Source organism: Podarcis muralis, chromosome 4 (genome assembly GCF_964188315.1).
Source record: "Podarcis muralis chromosome 4, rPodMur119.hap1.1, whole genome shotgun sequence".
NCBI classification, from domain to species: domain Eukaryota; kingdom Metazoa; phylum Chordata; class Lepidosauria; order Squamata; family Lacertidae; genus Podarcis; species Podarcis muralis.
Genome location: NC_135658.1, coordinates 34461908 through 34480479, shown reverse-complemented (window position 1 = coordinate 34480479; position 18572 = coordinate 34461908). Strand labels below are relative to the sequence as shown.

Sequence of the window (18572 nt, the reverse complement as noted above, 5' to 3'; positions counted from 1 at the left end):
TGGGGGGGGTTAATTTTTGTTGGAAGCTTCCCAGTGTGGCTGAGGCAGCCCAGGCAGTTGATCGGGGTATAATAAATGAATTATTACTAGTTGAAATGGCAGAAAGGTAAGAGAGTCCTGGCTGAAACCTTAGAGACTCACTTCCAGTCAGTGAAGTAGAGGCATGCCGATCTTGATGGACCAGTGGTCTGACTTGGTAAAAAAAACCCAGCATATTTTGGGTTATCACATGGTAAATGAGTGAATTTGTGTAATGTCAGAATAGTGCACCTTTGGCATAAACATGCAGAAGTGGGACATCTTATCATCTGACATGCATAGAATGAAACCATAAATGTTGCACAGCAAGTCAGATTGCCATAGTGCAACACCAATAATTTGCGCCCCTGTCGTTGCAATGCATTTGCCATTAATACTGTAAATCCAAAGCATGGTGACATTTGATTTTAAAGAATATTACAAACAGGTACAGGCAATGGTCATCACTAATGAATGCTGTATACATTAACATTGCTTGTGCAGGTTTACCAGTGTGCACGTTTGCCTAGACGTTGCTTGAGATTATTTCTTGACTTACTGATTTGCTGATTAAGCTCAGTCTAAAACCCCCCTTTAGCTAATACCTGCTCACATCATACAAGGTTGGGGGGAAGATGGAAAGGTCTTTCCCCCTCCTTGTCTGATATTTGATAGCTGTTTTTTCCTACAGACCTTTATACTGCATGCAAAAAAAGAGGAGACATTCTTGATCAAATGAAATCTGCAAGAAACAAGCTCATTCTTTCCATCTCCCAGACGTCCTGTTTGAATGCCGTCCCTTCCCTGTACGTTCAGTTCCAGAAGCCTGGGGAAACCAAATACCCACCCAGCCATGACATACAATGCCAAGTCATAATTAGGAAGGACAAAAAGACAGCTGCTTTGCTGGTGTTTTTAATCAGGGTTTGACACCATCGGAGATTATTGGACTTTTACGTGATTTAGGAAAGATTAGTCTTTTCATTGCTTTTTGCAGGGATCAGTTCAGATAAAGGGCCAATTAACCGTGTTTCTAGTGGCTGAGAGAGGCAGACTGCAGGACTGGTACACATCAGCGCCTAATAGCTAAGGTGATAGTTGCTAATGGCAGAAGAAGAGGTCTCAATTTTCATAGAGTTCAGGGAAGCCAAGAGAAGTATGGTTGAGCAGTCAAACCACACGCTACTTTTCCAAAGCATGGAAGGTTTCAGTCTTTGGCCAAATGATTGCTTTTCACCCACCCAGTACAGTCAAAACTCGGTTGTCAAACGTAATCCGTTCCAGAAGCCCGTTTGGCTTCCAAAATGTTTGACAACCTAGGCACGGCTTCCAATTGGTTGAAAGAGTTTCCTGCACTCAAGTGGAAGCCACGTCAGACATTCAGCTTCCGATAAACATTCAAAAACCGGAGCATTTACTTCTGGGTTTTCAGCATTCGGGAGCCAAAACATTCCAAATGGAGTTGTTTGGGAACCAAGGTTTGACTGATCTATTGTACAATGGAAATCAGGTGTGGCAAGGCTAAATTATCTCCCTCAAGTACCATATTCAGATCTATAATTACAATAATTTATAGCTTATCATAAAATTGCCAAGAATTACCTATGCTAATTTAAATGAATCCGGCAATATTGATGTTGAATTTATCTTCCCTTATGAAGGTGAACTAAGCATCTTGAAAACTATGTTTTCTCCCATTTCTCAGCAGAGTATACTGAGTATACAGGAGAATATTCTGCAATTTCCACCCTGTTCCATTATGTTTTATTTAGCCAATAGTTTACTGAAGCGCTAACTGCTTCACTAATCACTGGCACCATGTGTTTTAACCAATGTTAATATGAGAGAGTGCAGCTCTCATAAGGAGCAATGATGTTGTGATGTGCATTGCAGGCTGTGTGGACTCGATCAGGGATGTCCAACCAGTAGATTGCGATCTACCACTAGATCTCTGTGCAATCCTCCCTCAAAAAAGAGCTCAACAACTCTGGGCAATCCACCCACCGCACGCATGCTCCTCCTCTCTCCAATGACAATGGGTAGATCATTGCCAGGACTAGATGATCCTTGGACTAGATGATCCTTGGGTTCCCCTCCACCTCTATATGATTCTATGACCTGCCAGAGTGCTTTTTGTTGTAAGCCTAGGAGATAGGTCTAGCCTGCACATCATCCTTTTGTTATGTAGGCTATGCTTGACTCAGAGGGTGACTGGTCCAAGATTACTCAGTGAATTTAGTAACTGATCAGATACAAAGCCCAAGTCTCTCCAGCTCAATTTATATTTTTTAAAAAACTGAATTCAGTTAGAAATCAGCATTTGACACCCTCTCCAAAATCAAGGAATACAACATGATGGTGTGCAATGTTTACCTATAAAGCAAACACGCACTTCCCCAAACACACTTTCTCAAGAATGAACACTTACAATAATATTTTTACACTGGCCAGTAGATCCTTCAAAGTCTAGGATGGTATTCAACTAGAATTCAACTAGACCCACAGAAATCAATTAACATGACTAAGGTTCATTAATTTTAATAAGGACTGTTCTGAGTACAACTACCCTTAGTTAATGGACTATTCCACTTGTAAAGCAATCTACGTCAGTATTATGACGTATTATGAGAGCATTATGAGAGGAGAAAATGTTTTCCCTATCCCTTTTCTCCATACTGCTGACTACATGCAGTTTTATATGCTCCCATCATGTCCCTTCTTATCAACCTTTTTTCTCAACTAAAGTGCCCTAGATATTTAAGCTGTTATTCAGGGGATTCAGACGATTTATTGCCAAACTGAGTTTTGTAAGCATGATGAATTTATAAGACCATCCCTTTGCAGTCTCCCAAGTGCAATCTGGGCAAGAAAAGCACTCTGAAATGGAACAAGTGGTTGCAGGGGTACCAACTTGAATAAAATATTGTGGGGGCCCAGGTAAGGCTGCCCCTCACATAATTGATCGTATGACGCAGTGCACACACACCATTTGAATGGGAATGCCCATCAACTTAGCAGGGGCCCAGCCCCCTCAAATATCTTATTGTGGGGGCTGAAGCCCCCACGGCCCCTAGGAGTGGGCTCCTATGAATGGTTGTGTAAACTGGTTCTCGGTTTTGAGTGCTGGGCGTGAACAGAAGGTATTAGCATTCTTTTGAGAAAACTTAATCACACCGCTTCTCCTCACCCACCTTCATTTCATTCCCCAGAATTAGCTCCTTAATCTCAAATACAGGAAACCTGCACAAGTTATTTTCCAGTTTCAAAGAAGTATGGTCTGATGTTGAGCAGAAGATTTGCTGTTGAGAAATATATAACAGGTAAATGGCCAGATTTGTATATCCGTCAAGTAATATCCCCACAGATTGCTGTTGAATGCTGTTACTTCTCCCATTTCTAGCAGGAATTTGCATCTGCACAGACCCACTTTCCATTCACTGTTTCAGTTGAGGCATTAAACCATTTTCATTAATGGAAATATAGTTCTTGAGCAGAATAATTAGACCCTCCTCAGAAAAGATAAAAGCTTGGTGATTTGAATGGAAGATTCTTCTTCGGAGGCAGCCAATTGCCTAATCAGGCTGTCTCCCACCTGACAGTCAGTAATTAGAAAATGGTTGTGTGTGCATGTTAAAACCTTAACACACAGGTGTCATCCTCCTGTTGGGACATAGTGGGGGGAAGAGCAAGTCTGTGGCAAAAGGCTGAGGTGAGCACATTTGTTCCACTGTGGCTAATTAATTGGTTTAGGTTCAGATCTGTGGGGTTGTTGTTGCTGCTTTTTTTTTTTAAGTCATCTGAGAAGTTTCTGACATTAAAGTCACCATGACTGATTTGGGCTGCAAGAAACATAGTGACTGCACTGTCTCCAGGCTGCTCAATGTGGTGGAGAACGAGCTCCAAGCTGGCAGAGACAAAGGAGACCCCACCGAAAAACAGCTCCAGGTTGTCTTAGAGGATGCTGCACTATGGCAGAGATTCAGAGAAGTTACTAATGAGATGATTGTCACGAAGAATGGCAGGTGAGTCTTATCTTCTGCTTAGAGGAAGCGAGGGATGAAGAGAACTGTTTATGGGACAGCAGCTTAATTGTGCACTTAGTTTGCTCAGCAACTCATGGGGGGATTCTCCTGTGCAAGACACATTGAATGGGACTGAACGAGAGCAGGGAGTAGTAGCACTAATGCAGAGCTTCCAGTTGTTTGAGTGGTGCTTGGGCAGGATACTTTGCCAGTGGATTGCACCCAAATACTGTACTTCTTTGAACAATGCTGATCTTTCTTGATATATGAACAAACTTGCCCATTTACCCTTTTCCAGAATTCAGAGGTTGTTGAGAGCTGCTATTTCTGTAGATTTGGAGATGGAATATCTGAGTGATGTGTACGTAGCTGATGGATGTTAATGAATAAGCAGAAAGTCGAAAGAACTAAAACATTCATCATCTTCCGGAATAGTATTTTCGTTAGGAGTACACAGTCTTATTGATTGAGTGGTTGCATTTATATCCCATCTTTTCTCCAGGGAGCTCAAGATGGTGTTCTCCTTCTCCTCATTTAATCCCCACAAGAATCCTGTGAGGTAGATTAGGCTGAGAAGCATGACTGGTCCAAGATTACCCAGTGAGCTTCATAGCTGAGAGGGGATCTGAACCCTGGGCAACTAGGTCCTAGTCTGACACTCTAACCCCCACCCTCAGAGATACAGAACTTTCTTGCAGAAAGATTGTAACTTATAAGGGCTCCATTGGATGTGATTTTCCTTCACAGATATCTATCTATATAACCTATGTGTTTTACAACAAGTATGGCAAATGTACGCAAATTACTTTATTTTAATTTGTACCCTGCTTTTCAGTTTACAACAGAACCCCCCAAAATAGACTTAACATCAAAATGCAAAGCCAGCTAAAAACACATTAATGAAATAAACATTAAAACAAAAAGTGGCTACCCATTCAACATATGTGCATATTATGCTATTAGCAATGGGTTTTCATGACATCTAAATGGTTATGTGTGTTTTTCTCATATATGATGGGGCACACACAGATCTGATGCCATGGCAGGAAGAGCACATGAAGACCCAATCTGATTTTTGCCAAAATCCACCCAGAACTTTGTCAAAATATTGTTTTACATTGTTTGTTGACAAAAGGAACATGGTTAGAATCAGGGGGTTACACTGAATCTGTTCTAAACCCCCAAACTGACAGTGCATTCCTAAGCATACTTGTTCAGAATTTTGGGCTCAAAAGAGCATCACTCCATAGAATATTATAGGATTGCTACCTCAAATATATGTTTTCTAGTGAACCAGAACTGAAGCTGAAACTTGAAATCTCTCAGGGTCAACACAAAATATTGAGAAGCCCTAGACATTTTGCTGCTGAGGTAAAGGACAGTATGGGACACACATATTGGCTGCCTCTGCTTCACATGCAGGCTGCCTGAGGAGGCTACCTCATTCTACCTAATGTTAGGGCCAGCCTTGTTTGTTCCTTGAGGGTATATTGCCTCTGAACACTTCGTTTTCATTTAACTATGATGGTTAATGTTCATGGATGATAGGTCTATCAAAGTTACAGATAGGTAGCCGTGTTGGTCTGCCATAGTCAAAACAAAAAAAATTCCTTCCAGTAGCACCTTAAAGACCAACTAAGTTAGTTCTTGGTATGAGCTTTCGTGTGTATCTGAAGAAGTGTGCATGCACACGAAAGCTCATACCAAGAACTAACTTAGTTGGTCTTTAAGGTGCTACTTGAAGGAATTTTTTTGTTAGGTCTATCAAAGGTTTTGTCTAACTGTCTTAGTTGCCAGTATGGGCCTAAAGGGTGAATGGACAGCAATGATAATGGCAAGGAGGGGCAGTTGGGTATCTGAGAACATCGTGCCCAAGTGCCTCTCGGAACCTGGAACCAGCATTAAATAAATGCATCAGATGAACCATTTTGGTACTGAAATGTGCTTAAATGCAGTTGTTGTTGTTTGTAAGAGAGAGGGAAAGGGAGCTTGGCAAGCAAATTACCTTACCTCTCAGTTGTATTGATGATGTAGTGACATTTCTCTGATGAAAATAGGGAGGTCCTATTCCATCCCCTCCAACATTTCTCTGGCAAAAATAGGAACGTCTCAAGGGAAAGCGGAACCTTCTGGGATCAAATAAAAAAATGGGGCAGCTTCTGTAAATCCAGGTCTGTCCCTGGAAAATCGGGACACTTGGAGGGTCTGGATGACTACTTGGGCTGTGCACACACCATACATTCAAAGCATATGACACCCCCCAAGAATCTTGAGGACTACGTAGCTACAATTTCCAGCATCCTTAGCAGGGGGAGGCCATGTGTTTTAAATGTGCTTTAAATAAAATTGTGTCTATGCAGTTTTGAATGGGTTTAAAAGGGGATTGGGCAAATTCATGGAGAATAAAGTTATCAGTGTCTACCAGTCATGATGGTGGAGTATGGCCTTCAGCATCAGGCAAGGCATGTTTCTGAGTACTGGTTTCTGGGGGACTCACATCCTGTTTGCAGACTTCCTGTAGGCATCCGATTGGTGCTATGAGAATAGGATCCTGGACAAAGGAGATCCAGAAGTAGGGTTCTTAACTCTTTATTAGAAACAGAAAACGTTGCCCTGCATGCTAGCTTATGCAATCATGGCTGGCTGTTTTGGTGAAAGCACATTGTGATGTTAAAGCGTGTTCTCCTTCATGGAGAGCACATGTTGCGGTGGGGGCCGCCAGTACACTCCAAAGTTGGGGGCGGGCTAATTGATCGTTGGCCACTGATGCGATTGGGGCTTCCCTTGTTGTTGGGAAGAAGTTAATGTTGCCATTTGTTGATTGACAGCCAGAAATGTTAAAACTCACCCCCCCCCCCTAGAATTAGGGTTATTCGCTTTGACCTTGCTATGCCTGTCATGGGGTTGTCTGCTTTTGGGGCAGGGGCCCAGTAGGAATTTTGTCCATCTGGCTGATTGGCTGGGGCCATTTGGTTTTTGCCTACTGCGTAGCAAATTGTCACAACTTGTAAGGTTGCGGTTAGGCATTGGTTTATGGTTTGGTTAGTTGAGGGGCATGGATTGGCTGTGCCTGCCCCTCTAATGCTGCTGCTGCAAGGGATTCCGTTAAAGGAATTGGGGGCTAACTATTGCTTGTCCACCCTGTCAAGGGGGCTCGGGCCACTGCAAGAGCTCCTGGCTCATTTGGGGAGGGCTGAGGGCAGCTTCCCTGCTCCGTCGCTACCCCCAAGTGTATTCCCCTTTTCTGACTTTCGCATCGTGCGGAATGTCAGTCTGTCCCCCATGGTGGGGGCAGATAGTCTCAACCAATGCCTAAGCAACCACTCACATTTTTGTATTTTAATAAAGTTGTGGCCAAAATTATGCCAAAAACCTTAAACAAAAATTCTGTGTGATGTGAGAGTTATTTGGGTGGCCCTGGGGACCTCGACACGCAAACAGATCCAGACATAATTTATAAGGAAGTTACTGAGCAAGTAATTGAGAAAGATGATTTCTGAGTTTTAATTCCCCCCCATTCCTCATGTTTCTCTTACAGACGGATGTTCCCTGTCTTAAAGATCAGTGTCTCGGGCTTGGATCCCAATGCCATGTATTCTTTCCTGCTTGATTTTGCTCCGACTGACAGCCACCGCTGGAAGTATGTGAATGGAGAATGGGTCCCAGCCGGAAAGCCAGAGCCGTCGAATCACAGCTGTGTCTATATCCACCCAGACTCTCCCAACTTTGGGGCGCACTGGATGAAGGCTGCGGTATCTTTCAGTAAAGTGAAACTTACCAACAAGTTGAATGGCAATGGGCAGGTATGGCACCCTGTTTCCTCCATGCCTGTTGGCTTTGGTTTCAGGCTTCTACCAATCAAGAAATATCAAGGGTGCATTTACGCAATTAGAAGGGCCCTTAGAGGCCTCTTCACCCACAGATGCCAATTATTCCATGGAGTCCAAATGTAAACAGGAATAAACAGGTCTTAATTGGGGCTTTCAGATTTTAATGGACTCCTTGATGTTAAGAGAGACAGAGTGCGCTGTGGTTTAACCATCAGGGATGCTTCCCCCTATAGTTTTTTCTTGTGTGTTAAGGTTTTTACACAGGACTTCAGAGAAGGGGGAAATGATTGTGGGTATTAAGGTTTTGTTTTCTCCCCCATGCCGTTTGGTGCGTAAGTGGAATGTTGGCAATAGTCAGGTACTCGAATAAAAGGCTTCTCCTAAATGAAATAATTACTGTGCTTGCTTTTGCTTCATGATAATTATCAATATTCCATTGAATCATCTTTGGCCTTGGGAATAATAATAGAAAACATGTACCTGTACCAGAAAATAAGTGGCATTCTCTCCGAGACCCTTAAAAATGCAAAGAGGAAAGTTGGCTCTGTTGGGCTGTTTGTAGCTTTAGATGCATATTAAAAACAATGTTACACATTGCCTTTGACTTGTTTTGTGCAGAACTCTTGTACTGGAACAAAACTGTCAGAAAACCCATTAGCAAGCAATGGGTGAACTTTCAAACTTGTATGCTCTAGTTTGTTGGTAGTCACAGGCAGTCAGGATCTTAATGAATCTAGCCTTCTGAGAAATATATGAAGTGGGAAATGGCGCTCAGTATCACTTCAGATAAGAAAACAGAGGCATGGAGGACTCCTGGCTTGCCAGTTCAGTCACACAGCGGAATAGTAGCAAACCTGAAAATGGAATCATGGCTTCCCGAATGCTGAGCCTACCATATTTTTCACTCTATAAGACGCACCAGACCACAAGACGCACCTAGTTTTTGGAGGAGGAAAACAAGAAAAAAAAATATTCTGAATCTCAGAAGCCAGAACAGCAAGAGGGATCGCTGTGCAGTGAAAGCAGCAATCCCTCTTGCTGTTCTGGCTTCTGGGATAGCTGCTCAGCTGCATTTGCTCCATAAGATGCACACACATTTCCCCTTACTTTTTAGGAAGGAAAAAGTGAGTCTCATAGAACAAAAAATACGGTATATCCTAAGTACAAGATTGTTCAGTCATGGAAAGGAATAAAGAGAACCTAAGTAGCTCCTATTCTAAATAATTAGTGATAGATAGTAGCTGCATATAAATTGCAATACAGATGTCTTAGCTGTTGTGGTGGTGCCTAAACACTCACACAGTGCTGTAGCCCCATGTTTTTGTTGCTATGGTGGTGCAGCTAGATAATTATATTTCTTGAACTTAGTGGTCTTAATGGGCGGGGGGGGGGGGCGATTTAATTTTTTCCAAAACTTGTTTTTATTATTTTCATTAAATATTACAAACAACAAACATAACCACACAAAATTATTTCAGTTACAAGTTTGTACATAGCAAAGCACAGTACAGAAACAAGGAAAGTATCCACCAGTGCGATTTTGTGAGCACTCTGCTCTCATGCATTTAGGGATTCTTGTTATCACAAGGATACTGTGCCTTGTGCGTGATGCCCCCACTTTCAATGAGCCCCCACGTGGCCTCTCCACATACAAGCCTGAGAGACCAGTGGATGCCCACATATCAGGACTGAATCATTCACAGCTAATTTACATTCTTTTTCTCCTATAGTATGACAATGCATTGGGACGGCCCTCTTGGTTTGCCTAGTTTTTCAGGCAGTTGAGGTGATCGGGGCCACAGATGTTATTTTCAAAAAGAATTCCACACATCTGAGTGATTCCAAGAGAGATACGTTGTGCTGCACGATTCCTTCAGCTAGCTCTCCAACCTCTCTCTCTCTCTCTCTTGCCTCAGAAGTGCTTCCTTTTCACACATGTGTGCATAGAGCCATGTAGGCCAGGGGGAGGCCAACATGGTGCCCTCAAGATGTTTCAAACTACAACTTTCAGCATCCTTGGATATTGGCCATGCTAACTGGGAAATGATGGTAGATGTTGTCTACAACATCTGGAGGGCACCATGTTGGCTACCTTTGATGCAGGCTCATGATCTGGCATTGAATAAGACATTAGACCTGATCCAGGGCTAATTCAGACTTTGCCTAAGCCCCACTGAAGCCAAAGGAACCAACAAGTCTCAGTTCATTTCAGTTTCATTGCTTTCAATGAGACTTGATCACTATTAGTTTTTTTTGTTGAATCAGGGCCATTATTTCTGGTCAATCTCTGCCTCACTTTTTCTTGCCACAGATTATGTTGAATTCTCTGCACAAATATGAGCCGCAAGTTCATATTGTTCGAGTTGGAGGCCCACACAGGATGGTAATGAATTGTTCCTTTCCTGAAACTCAGTTCATAGCTGTGACTGCCTACCAAAATGAAGAGGTAGGTGGGTATAAAACATCAAAACAGCTGGGAATTGTTTAATAAAACCCTATCACTGTGTACGCTAAAACCAGTGATATGCTTCCCTACTTAAATGCTAAAATTAGGATGAAAGGGGTGGGTTTTTTTGGTTAAAACTGTATTTTAATCTTGATTGTAAGCCACCCTGAATATCCTATAGAAAGGCAGGATATGAATGATGATAAACAATTTAAAATAGAACAACAGTAGTCAGCCTTGATCAAAATGTGACACTTCCACTTATTTATTGTTCTGTCCACTTTCATAGCTGGATGGTCAATTTTATGTTAAGATCTCATCTTTTTAATGTAGAATTTGTTAGACCTATTCTGTGCCTAGTTCGTTCTCTCTCTCTCTCTCTCTCTCTCTCTCTCTCTCTCTCTCTCTCTCTCTTTACTGCAGGTAGCCTATGGGAAAAAGTATTGAGCCCTATTTTGGCCTTTGAAGTAAACGTATATGGGATCAATGTTCCTGTGTATATTCCCTACATATCTTCCCAAGTCCAATATGAAGGTCTGAAAGTAGATTTTGAGTGTGATTGGGTGAATGTGCTTAGAATCCTCCTTGCAAACAGAAACCTTGTGTTACCCAGGGGCCCAATCATGGGTAGGTTTCTAAGCATGTTCACCCAACCACAAGACCTGTATGCTGAACATGGAAGGTCAGAAGTGGCATTAATGTACATAGGGAGAATGGAAGGAGGTTGTCTGTGTGTGCATGCCCGCCCACTCTGCCCAATTTTAGTCACATGTGTTTCCCCTAAACACCAGAAAAGGGCTTTAGTTCTTGCTTATTTTAATGATACATAGGAATGGAGAAAGAAACAAATTCTATCCATGTTGTTGTGGCATTTTAACCATCTTTTTGGCTTCTCTAAGGACACTGTGGATGTTGGCACTGTGATGCTGCCCAACAGCATATGGAAGAGAAATTCGGGGCCTATAATTCATTTTCTTCCAGCAGCAAACTAAATGCCACTGCTTCATAAGAGGGCAGTCCTTCAGTATAGTGAACCCACTGACTTATAACTACATGATTAAATAGAATGCAAGTTTCCGCGAGAGTGATTGCCTCTGGCAAAACTTACTCTGGAAAATGGCAGGCTTCAGATGATCAATTGTCAAACGTCAAATTTTCTTGCTAACGCAACTCTTCTTCTTTTTCTAAACTCAAGATAACAGCTCTCAAGATCAAGTACAACCCCTTTGCCAAAGCTTTTCTGGATGCAAAAGAAAGGTGAATTTATTTCCTAATAAGCCTCATTATACCTGCTGCCCTTTTGTCCTGGAATGACCTCAGATAATCGTCCCCAGGCTTGCTACTTGCTCTGCTGACAGAATAAACATGTAAGGTGCACTGTGATGATGGGGCATTAAAACAATAACAACATTTGTACCCCAAACTCCCCACAAGAAACCTTCTGGACTTTCCCTCTTGTTTTCCCCTCACAAAAAGTAAGTCAGGTTGAAAAATAATGATCAGACCAAGGGTACTCAATTAACTCCATAATTAAATGGAGAGGCATCTGTGTGGACGTAGTTTTGCTACAACTGAAATAACCTTAATAATACTATCTTTCAGAAACCACCCCAAGGATGCTTCAGATATTGTCTCTGAAAGTCAGCACATCACATATTCTCACTGTAAGTTTTGCCTTTTGATTTCTTTGTCCTATTTGGGAATGCCAATGACCAATTGGCTCCAGCAACCTGATCTGTCAGTGGTTAGTACAGTGGTACCTCAGGATGCGAATGGGATCCGTTCCGGAGCCCCGTTCACATCCTGAAGCCAACGCAACCTGCGACTGCGTGGGTTGCGATTCGCAGCTTCCGCGCATGCACGTGACGCCATTTTGACCGTCTGCGCATGCGCGAGTGGCGAAACCCGGAAGTAACACGTTCCGTTACTTCCAGGTCGCTGCGGAGCACAATCCGAAAGCGCTTAACCTGAAGCTTATTTAACCCGAGGTATGACTGTACCAGAAAGGCTTCTGGTGGGATAACTAACCTTCTAACATCAGGAACATTACTACTATTTTCAACAGCTACCATTTGACTTGTACTTCCCCTCCTGCTCCCAGCTCTACCTCCTTTGATTGGCATCGTATGCTGGATATCATCTGGTTGTTGATGGGATGACATATAACCAGAAGGTTTCTTCTACCCACAACAGTTTGTTTGCTGCTTATTTATTTATTTTGTCCCCAACATTTCTGTTGTGTGCTGCTTGCATGCTAAGCCATTTGTACTTCCTTCATTACCAGCATGCTAAGCTGGTTGCAGGGATGCGGGTGGCGCTGTGGGTTAAACCACAGAGCCTAGGACTTGCCAATCAGAAGGTTGGCGGTTCGAACCCCTGTGACGGGGTGAGCTCTCGTTGCTCAGTCCCTGCTCCTGCCAACCTAGCAGTTCGAAAGCATGTCAAAGTGCAAGTAGATAAATAGGTACCGTTCCGGCGGGAAGGTAAACGGCGTTTCCGTGTGCTGCTCTGGTTCGCCAGAAGCGGCTTAGTCATGCTGACCACATGACCCGGAAGCTGTACGCCGGCTCCCTCGGCCAATAAAGCGAGATGAGCGCCGCAACCCCAGAGTTGGCCACGACTGGACCTAATGGTCAGGGGACCCTTTACCCTTTACCTTTTAAGCTGGTTGCACTTCCTTCATTAGCAGATTCTTACGGTTTTCTTAGAATCATAGAACAGACCCCGAGCATCATCTAGTCCAATTCCTTGCAATTCAGGAATCTCAACTAAAGCATCCATCACAGATGGCCATCTAATCTCTGCTTAAAGACTTCCAGTGAAGGCGAATCTATCACCTTCCAAGGGAGTCCATTGCACTGTGAAACAGCTCTTACCATCAGAAAGTTCTTCCTGATGTTGAGTCATAATTTCTTGTAACTTGAATCTGTTGGTTTGGGTCCTACCTTCCAGAGTAGGAGACAACAAGCTTGCTCCATCCTTCATGTGACAACCCTTTGGATTTTTGAAAATGGCTGTCATATCTCCTCTCAGTCACCTCTTATCCAGCACCTCTTATCCAGGCTAAAAACATACCCAACTCCCTCAAGAGTTCCTCATAAGTTTGGATACAAAAATCTATGGAATATGCAGAAATGGTGAAACTTATTGGAAGAATAAGAAATCAAGGCAACAAATCTTTTACAAAAGAATGGAAATGGTGTATTGAATATTTACAGATAAATTATAAACAGATAAAAACATTGGCAGGATTATTGTAATAACCTGCAGTTTTATAAGAGTATATATTTAAAGAAGATGAATAAATGCGTAAATTATGTTAATTTGGATATGCAGAAGGTATTACAAATAAATTTAAGGAACCGCAGAAAGGGGGAAGTCAAGTTTTGAAATGTCAAAATGATTGTAAAATTAGTGAAATGTATAAAATAAGTGAAATGTATAAACTTGAAAAGTGTAAATACGGTAAATAAAAGAGAAACTTAAAAAAGAGAGAGAGAGTTCCTCATAAGGCTTGGCTTTATGTTGACAGTGAAACTAAGGCTGTTTGGGTATCTTAAACTAAAAGAATTCCCCCCTCTCTTTGAGCCTGAAACATTTTTGGTTGATTGTGTGTGTGTGCGCGCGCGCACACACACACACACACACACACAAGCAAAGAAAGGGGTTTTGAGATTGTCATTTGCTGTTATTTTCCTTGATCAATGCTCTTTTCTTAATGTCTCTCTAGTGGGTGGCTGGTTGATTTCTAACCCAGATGCCATGTGCACAGCAGGAAGTTCAAGCTATCAGTATGGTGGGACTTTTCCTCTGCCTGCTGCCCATTCTCACCACGGCTGTGAGCACTATTCAGCCCTTCGAGGACATAGGGCTGTTCCATACCCTTCTTCATACATGCAAAGAAATCACTCTCCAACAGGTAAGTTCTTGGCCTGACATTTCAAAAAACTATTTATGGGGAAAGAGCAACGACCTAAAAAACAACAACAATAAGGAAGCACACAATTTACAATTCAAATGTTAACAAGTACAAATCAACAGGCAAAGAAACCGAGAGAGTTGTTGGCAGGATGCTTATAGCAAAAAATTGGAAAGGGAGAAAAATTCCATCAATGAAAGAATGGCAAATTAAATTTTGTGAATATATAAATCTGGCAAGACTCACAGCATTCATAAGGGGGCAATTGGACCCGAAATTATTAAAAGAATGGGGATGTGCTAAAGAGTATATGAAAAAACATTGTTCTGGAGTAAGTATATTGGTTATGTAATGAATGATGCTTTACAGGGTAAAAGAAAAAGAAAAATGGCGTAAAAAAAGTATAAAGATAGAAGTAATCTACATTAGACACAACAATTTAGAAAGAGTAAAATTTTTGAGGTCTTAGAACAAAGGAAGGAAGTCAATATGTGTATATGTATGTAATGACTAGATTAGAATGAAGATATGGTTTTATTTGTAGATGTGTGATTTTTCTTTTGTTTTCTGTTTTCTTTTTTGTGTTCTGTTTTTCTTTCTTGTTTGTATAGTATTATTTTGGATTCAATGTTTGTAATTTTTGCTGTAATTTTGCATTGAAATATATATACACACACACACACACACACACACACACACACACACACACACACTGAGAGAGTTTTCCTAGGAGAACTTATTGATTCCACACATGGATAAATGGTTCCTATTTCTTTTTTAAATTAAGGGCAAAGGTATTTATGATCTCAAAGAATTCCCCTTCCCAAGTTCATGAGTTCATCCCAGGTATCTCTTTTCTGCAATACTCTCCCTCAACTCTTGAGATGTGGGGATGGCAATTAGGTTAGGTGCCTTTAAAAAAGGATTAGACAAATTACAAATATATTGAGCTATTAGCTTTCCATGAATCTAGATTCAGGTAGGTAGCTGTGTTGGTCTGACGCAGTCAAAATAAATAAATAAATAGTCCAGTTGCACCTTCGAGACCAACTAAGTTTGTTCTGGGTATAAGCTTTCGTGTGTGTGCACACTTCTTCAGATACACTGAAACAGAAGTCACCAGACCCTTATATATAGTGGGAGGGTGGGGTGGGGTTTTTCTCAGTAGGGTAGTAGGAGATGGGTGATTGACTCAATGGGTATGGTAAACCTATTGACGACTGCAATTAGTCCTACAGGAAAAAGCATGGGATAGTATGCAGATGACCAAAAATAGCTTTAGCATGTGTAATGAGACAAGAATCCAATATCCCTATTCAGAACAGGTCTCTCCATAGTTTTCAGTTTAGTAAATGCCAGCAGCTTTCTATATTGGACAAACAGGCCAAACCCTCTGCCAAAGGATAAATGGTCATAAATCTGACATCAGGAATCACAAGACAGAGAAGCCAGTAGGAGAATACTTCAATCTTCCAGGACATTCAATGCAGGGTCTCAAAGCAGCTTCAGCAACAAATAAACAAATGCATTCTAATTTGTCATCTTAAAATAATTTTGTTAGAAACATGTCACTGTTGCTAACAACTTCTGCTTCCCTTTCTAAAGTGAATTTGATAGAAAGCAGCAACAATGAACTTCAAGTACCATCGGTCCACGAAGGCTGGGCTGCAGTACCCTCCAGTCACCATGGCAACTTGCTCCCAGTGCCTCACAACAGTGGTACGGCCACCCCGGGTCCGAGGTAAGCACCTCATTGATTTGCAATTGCCCATAGTATCAGCAGCAGCCACCGAGCAACCTTAGCAGCTTTCGGTGTAACAGCTCCCTTGGAGAACCATCACGTATGACAGTGGCCTCTCTGGAGATGAACAAGTCTCTTCTTGCTCAACCTTCTCCACAAAATTGTGGAGGAAATGGGTAAAGGTGTGGTCTACACATGCAGCAGAATGAGATGGTAGAATACTGAGATTGTAGAGTAGATTGTAGCAATTGGAATGGCAAGGAAGGGATTCAGTTTTTCCATGGGGGGAAGTGAAGCACCAGTACAGTAGGGAGAAAGGCTCTACCCCAGCCTTACCTTCTGTCCTAATTTTCACGTGGATGTAGCTGTAGACAGGGGAGTATTCCATTTAGGTCGAAGGATGGCATGCGAGGTGGCAGAATGAGAACGGATTCAAAAATTGCACGAACCCAGGTCCCAGTAGAGACCATGGATTCCAATCTCACTGTAAAACAATGAAGTAACAATGTATAACTTTAAGACAAAAAATCTGCCAATAGTGGGTGGCCTTTACACCTGGTCAAAAAAAGAGGACATGCAATTGCACAATCTTTTCCTATCCTAATTTATATGCATGGAGCATACTTAGAAATAAATTAAATAGAAATGCAATACAACCCACCATAGTGGAGCAGACTGGGTGAAAACTGACTGGGAGTTCTGTGTGTCTGCTCAGTGCGCTGTCTAGGTACAAGTTGTTGACAGGCAGCTTCAAGATCTTTGCTTTTGCTTCTTACAATTATTTAAACTGACTGGACAGTCCTTCAAATGAAAGACTGACCTCTGTACAGTAGGACATAAAGCACCCTATTTAATAAAAGGAGCAATTGCACCTTTTGAAAGATTTCCATTGCTTCTGTTTGGCTGTGATTTTTATCAAAAGGACTTAGGGCTAATGGCTGGCTAGTTTACTGCAAGAAGTGCTTTACACCCAGCATCCCCAGTAAAGGTAATGGGACCCCTGACCATTAGGTCCAGTCATGGCCGACTCTGGGGTTGCGGCGCTCATCTCACTCTATAGGCTGAGGGAGCCGGCATACAGCTTCTGGGTCATGTGACCAGCATGACTAAGTCGCTTCTGGCAAACCAGAGCAGCGCACGGAAACGCTGCTTACCTTCCCACCGGAGCGGTACCTATTTATCTACTTGTACCGTGCCAGAGCGGTACCTATTTATCTACTTGTTGATGTGCTTCCAAACTGCTAGGTTGGCAGAAGCAGGGACCGAGCAACAGGAGCTCACCCCGTCACGGGGATTCGAACTGCCGACCTTCTGATAGGCAAGTCCTAGGCTCTGTGGTTTAACCCACAGCGCCACCCGCATCCCTCAGCATCCCTAGAAACCACTGCAAATTTCAACTGTTGAGTGTTGTTGTTTTTGCTTTGCTTTGCTTCAGCCACTATCCATGCCTATGGACAGTCAGCAACAATGCCCTCAATGTGGCCAACCTTGCGAGTGATGCAAGCAGCAGCCCTCCTGGATCATTCCTGAGAAGCAACATTGCACTGCCTGCCACATCGTCCACTGCTTCAATTCCGTTGCAGGGTACAGTTGCCGGCAGCATGGAAGCACAACTGGAGCCCACTTTCTCTAGGTTAACAGAGTCCACCTGGGCATCTGTAGCCTCCCATTCGTTTTAAAGGACCACTGGGCAGTGCAAGAATGCCTGGTAACACCCTGGACAGAACAGGATTTAAGGCTGCCATTCTTGCAGCAAAGAAAAGAACATGTTTAGTGATGTGCCGGCTTTTCCAAATCTTGAAATCTTGGATGGTGAATTGGGCAAGTATCGTAGGACCAAAAGAAGAACAGGAGACCCCCTCTGCTGTTGCAGTTCCCAGCCTTACAGGCACAGAGTAAAACAAATCCCGATGAGGAACTCTTGCTACCTGTCATGTCAAATAAGAGAGGAGGAAAGACTCCCACTAAGAAGACATAGAACTTATAATTATTTCAATCTATTTTCATATAGGTCAGATGGTTTCTCAGGAACCTATTCATTACTGAAAGACATTACATCACAGTGCTCTCCTTGAACACTGTCTCTTGAAAGGACATTGCCATGACTTCTTCAGAGTTTAAGCTATAAGAGAGACCAAATGAGTAAGGATATATCTCATTGAACTAACCTACTGGTGAAAATATGAACCTATTCTGCTCATCCTCTTCAACCATCCCTGTTTTGAATGTCTATTGCAGTGTTTCCCAACCTTGTGCCTCCAGCTGTTTTTGAACTACATCTCCCATCATCCCTGACTAGCAAGACCAGTGGCAAGGGATGATGGGAATTGTAGTCCAAAAACAGCTGGAGGCACAAGGTTGGGAAACACTGGTCTATTGTAGGTTGTAAGTGCTTTAAGATCGGAACTGTGTCTCTTCGTGTTGTGAGCAACACTTCGCATGCCCACCTGGGAGAGGGGAGATTGTCATTGTATTCCCACCAGCAAGTTCACCCAGCAGATGCTAACTCTAATTTTTGTAATGCTTGGAGTCCTTTTGGTGTTTATAAAAATACTTTTATAAGTGCTTTGTAAAGGCCTTATATGCTGTTCTAATA

The 18572-nt window shown here is 42.4% G+C and overlaps 1 protein-coding gene across 1 annotated transcript; it reads left to right on the top strand.

Moving 5' to 3' along the window:
* The first annotated feature begins 3130 nt into the window (after positions 1-3130).
* On the top strand, positions 3131-18208 carry TBX19 (T-box transcription factor 19). Its single transcript, XM_028726622.2, has 8 exons — positions 3131-4040; positions 7579-7843; positions 10182-10316; positions 11512-11573; positions 11919-11980; positions 14047-14235; positions 15841-15976; positions 17412-18208. Exons 1-8 carry the CDS (start codon positions 3844-3846, stop codon positions 17653-17655), a joined length of 1290 nt encoding a protein of 429 aa, XP_028582455.2. The 5' UTR covers positions 3131-3843; the 3' UTR covers positions 17656-18208.
* The last annotated feature ends 364 nt before the right edge of the window (positions 18209-18572 follow it).

Excerpts from the sequence above, each read along its gene's own strand:
- TBX19 (XM_028726622.2), top strand. The coding sequence starts at position 3,844 with ATGACTGATTTGGGCTGCAAGAAACATAGTGACTGCACTGTCTCCAGG. Across the intron at positions 4,041-7,578 it reads ATTGTCACGAAGAATGGCAG|ACGGATGTTCCCTGTCTTAA; the intron begins GTGAGTCTTATC and ends TTTCTCTTACAG. Across the intron at positions 10,317-11,511 it reads CTGCCTACCAAAATGAAGAG|ATAACAGCTCTCAAGATCAA; the intron begins GTAGGTGGGTAT and ends TCTAAACTCAAG.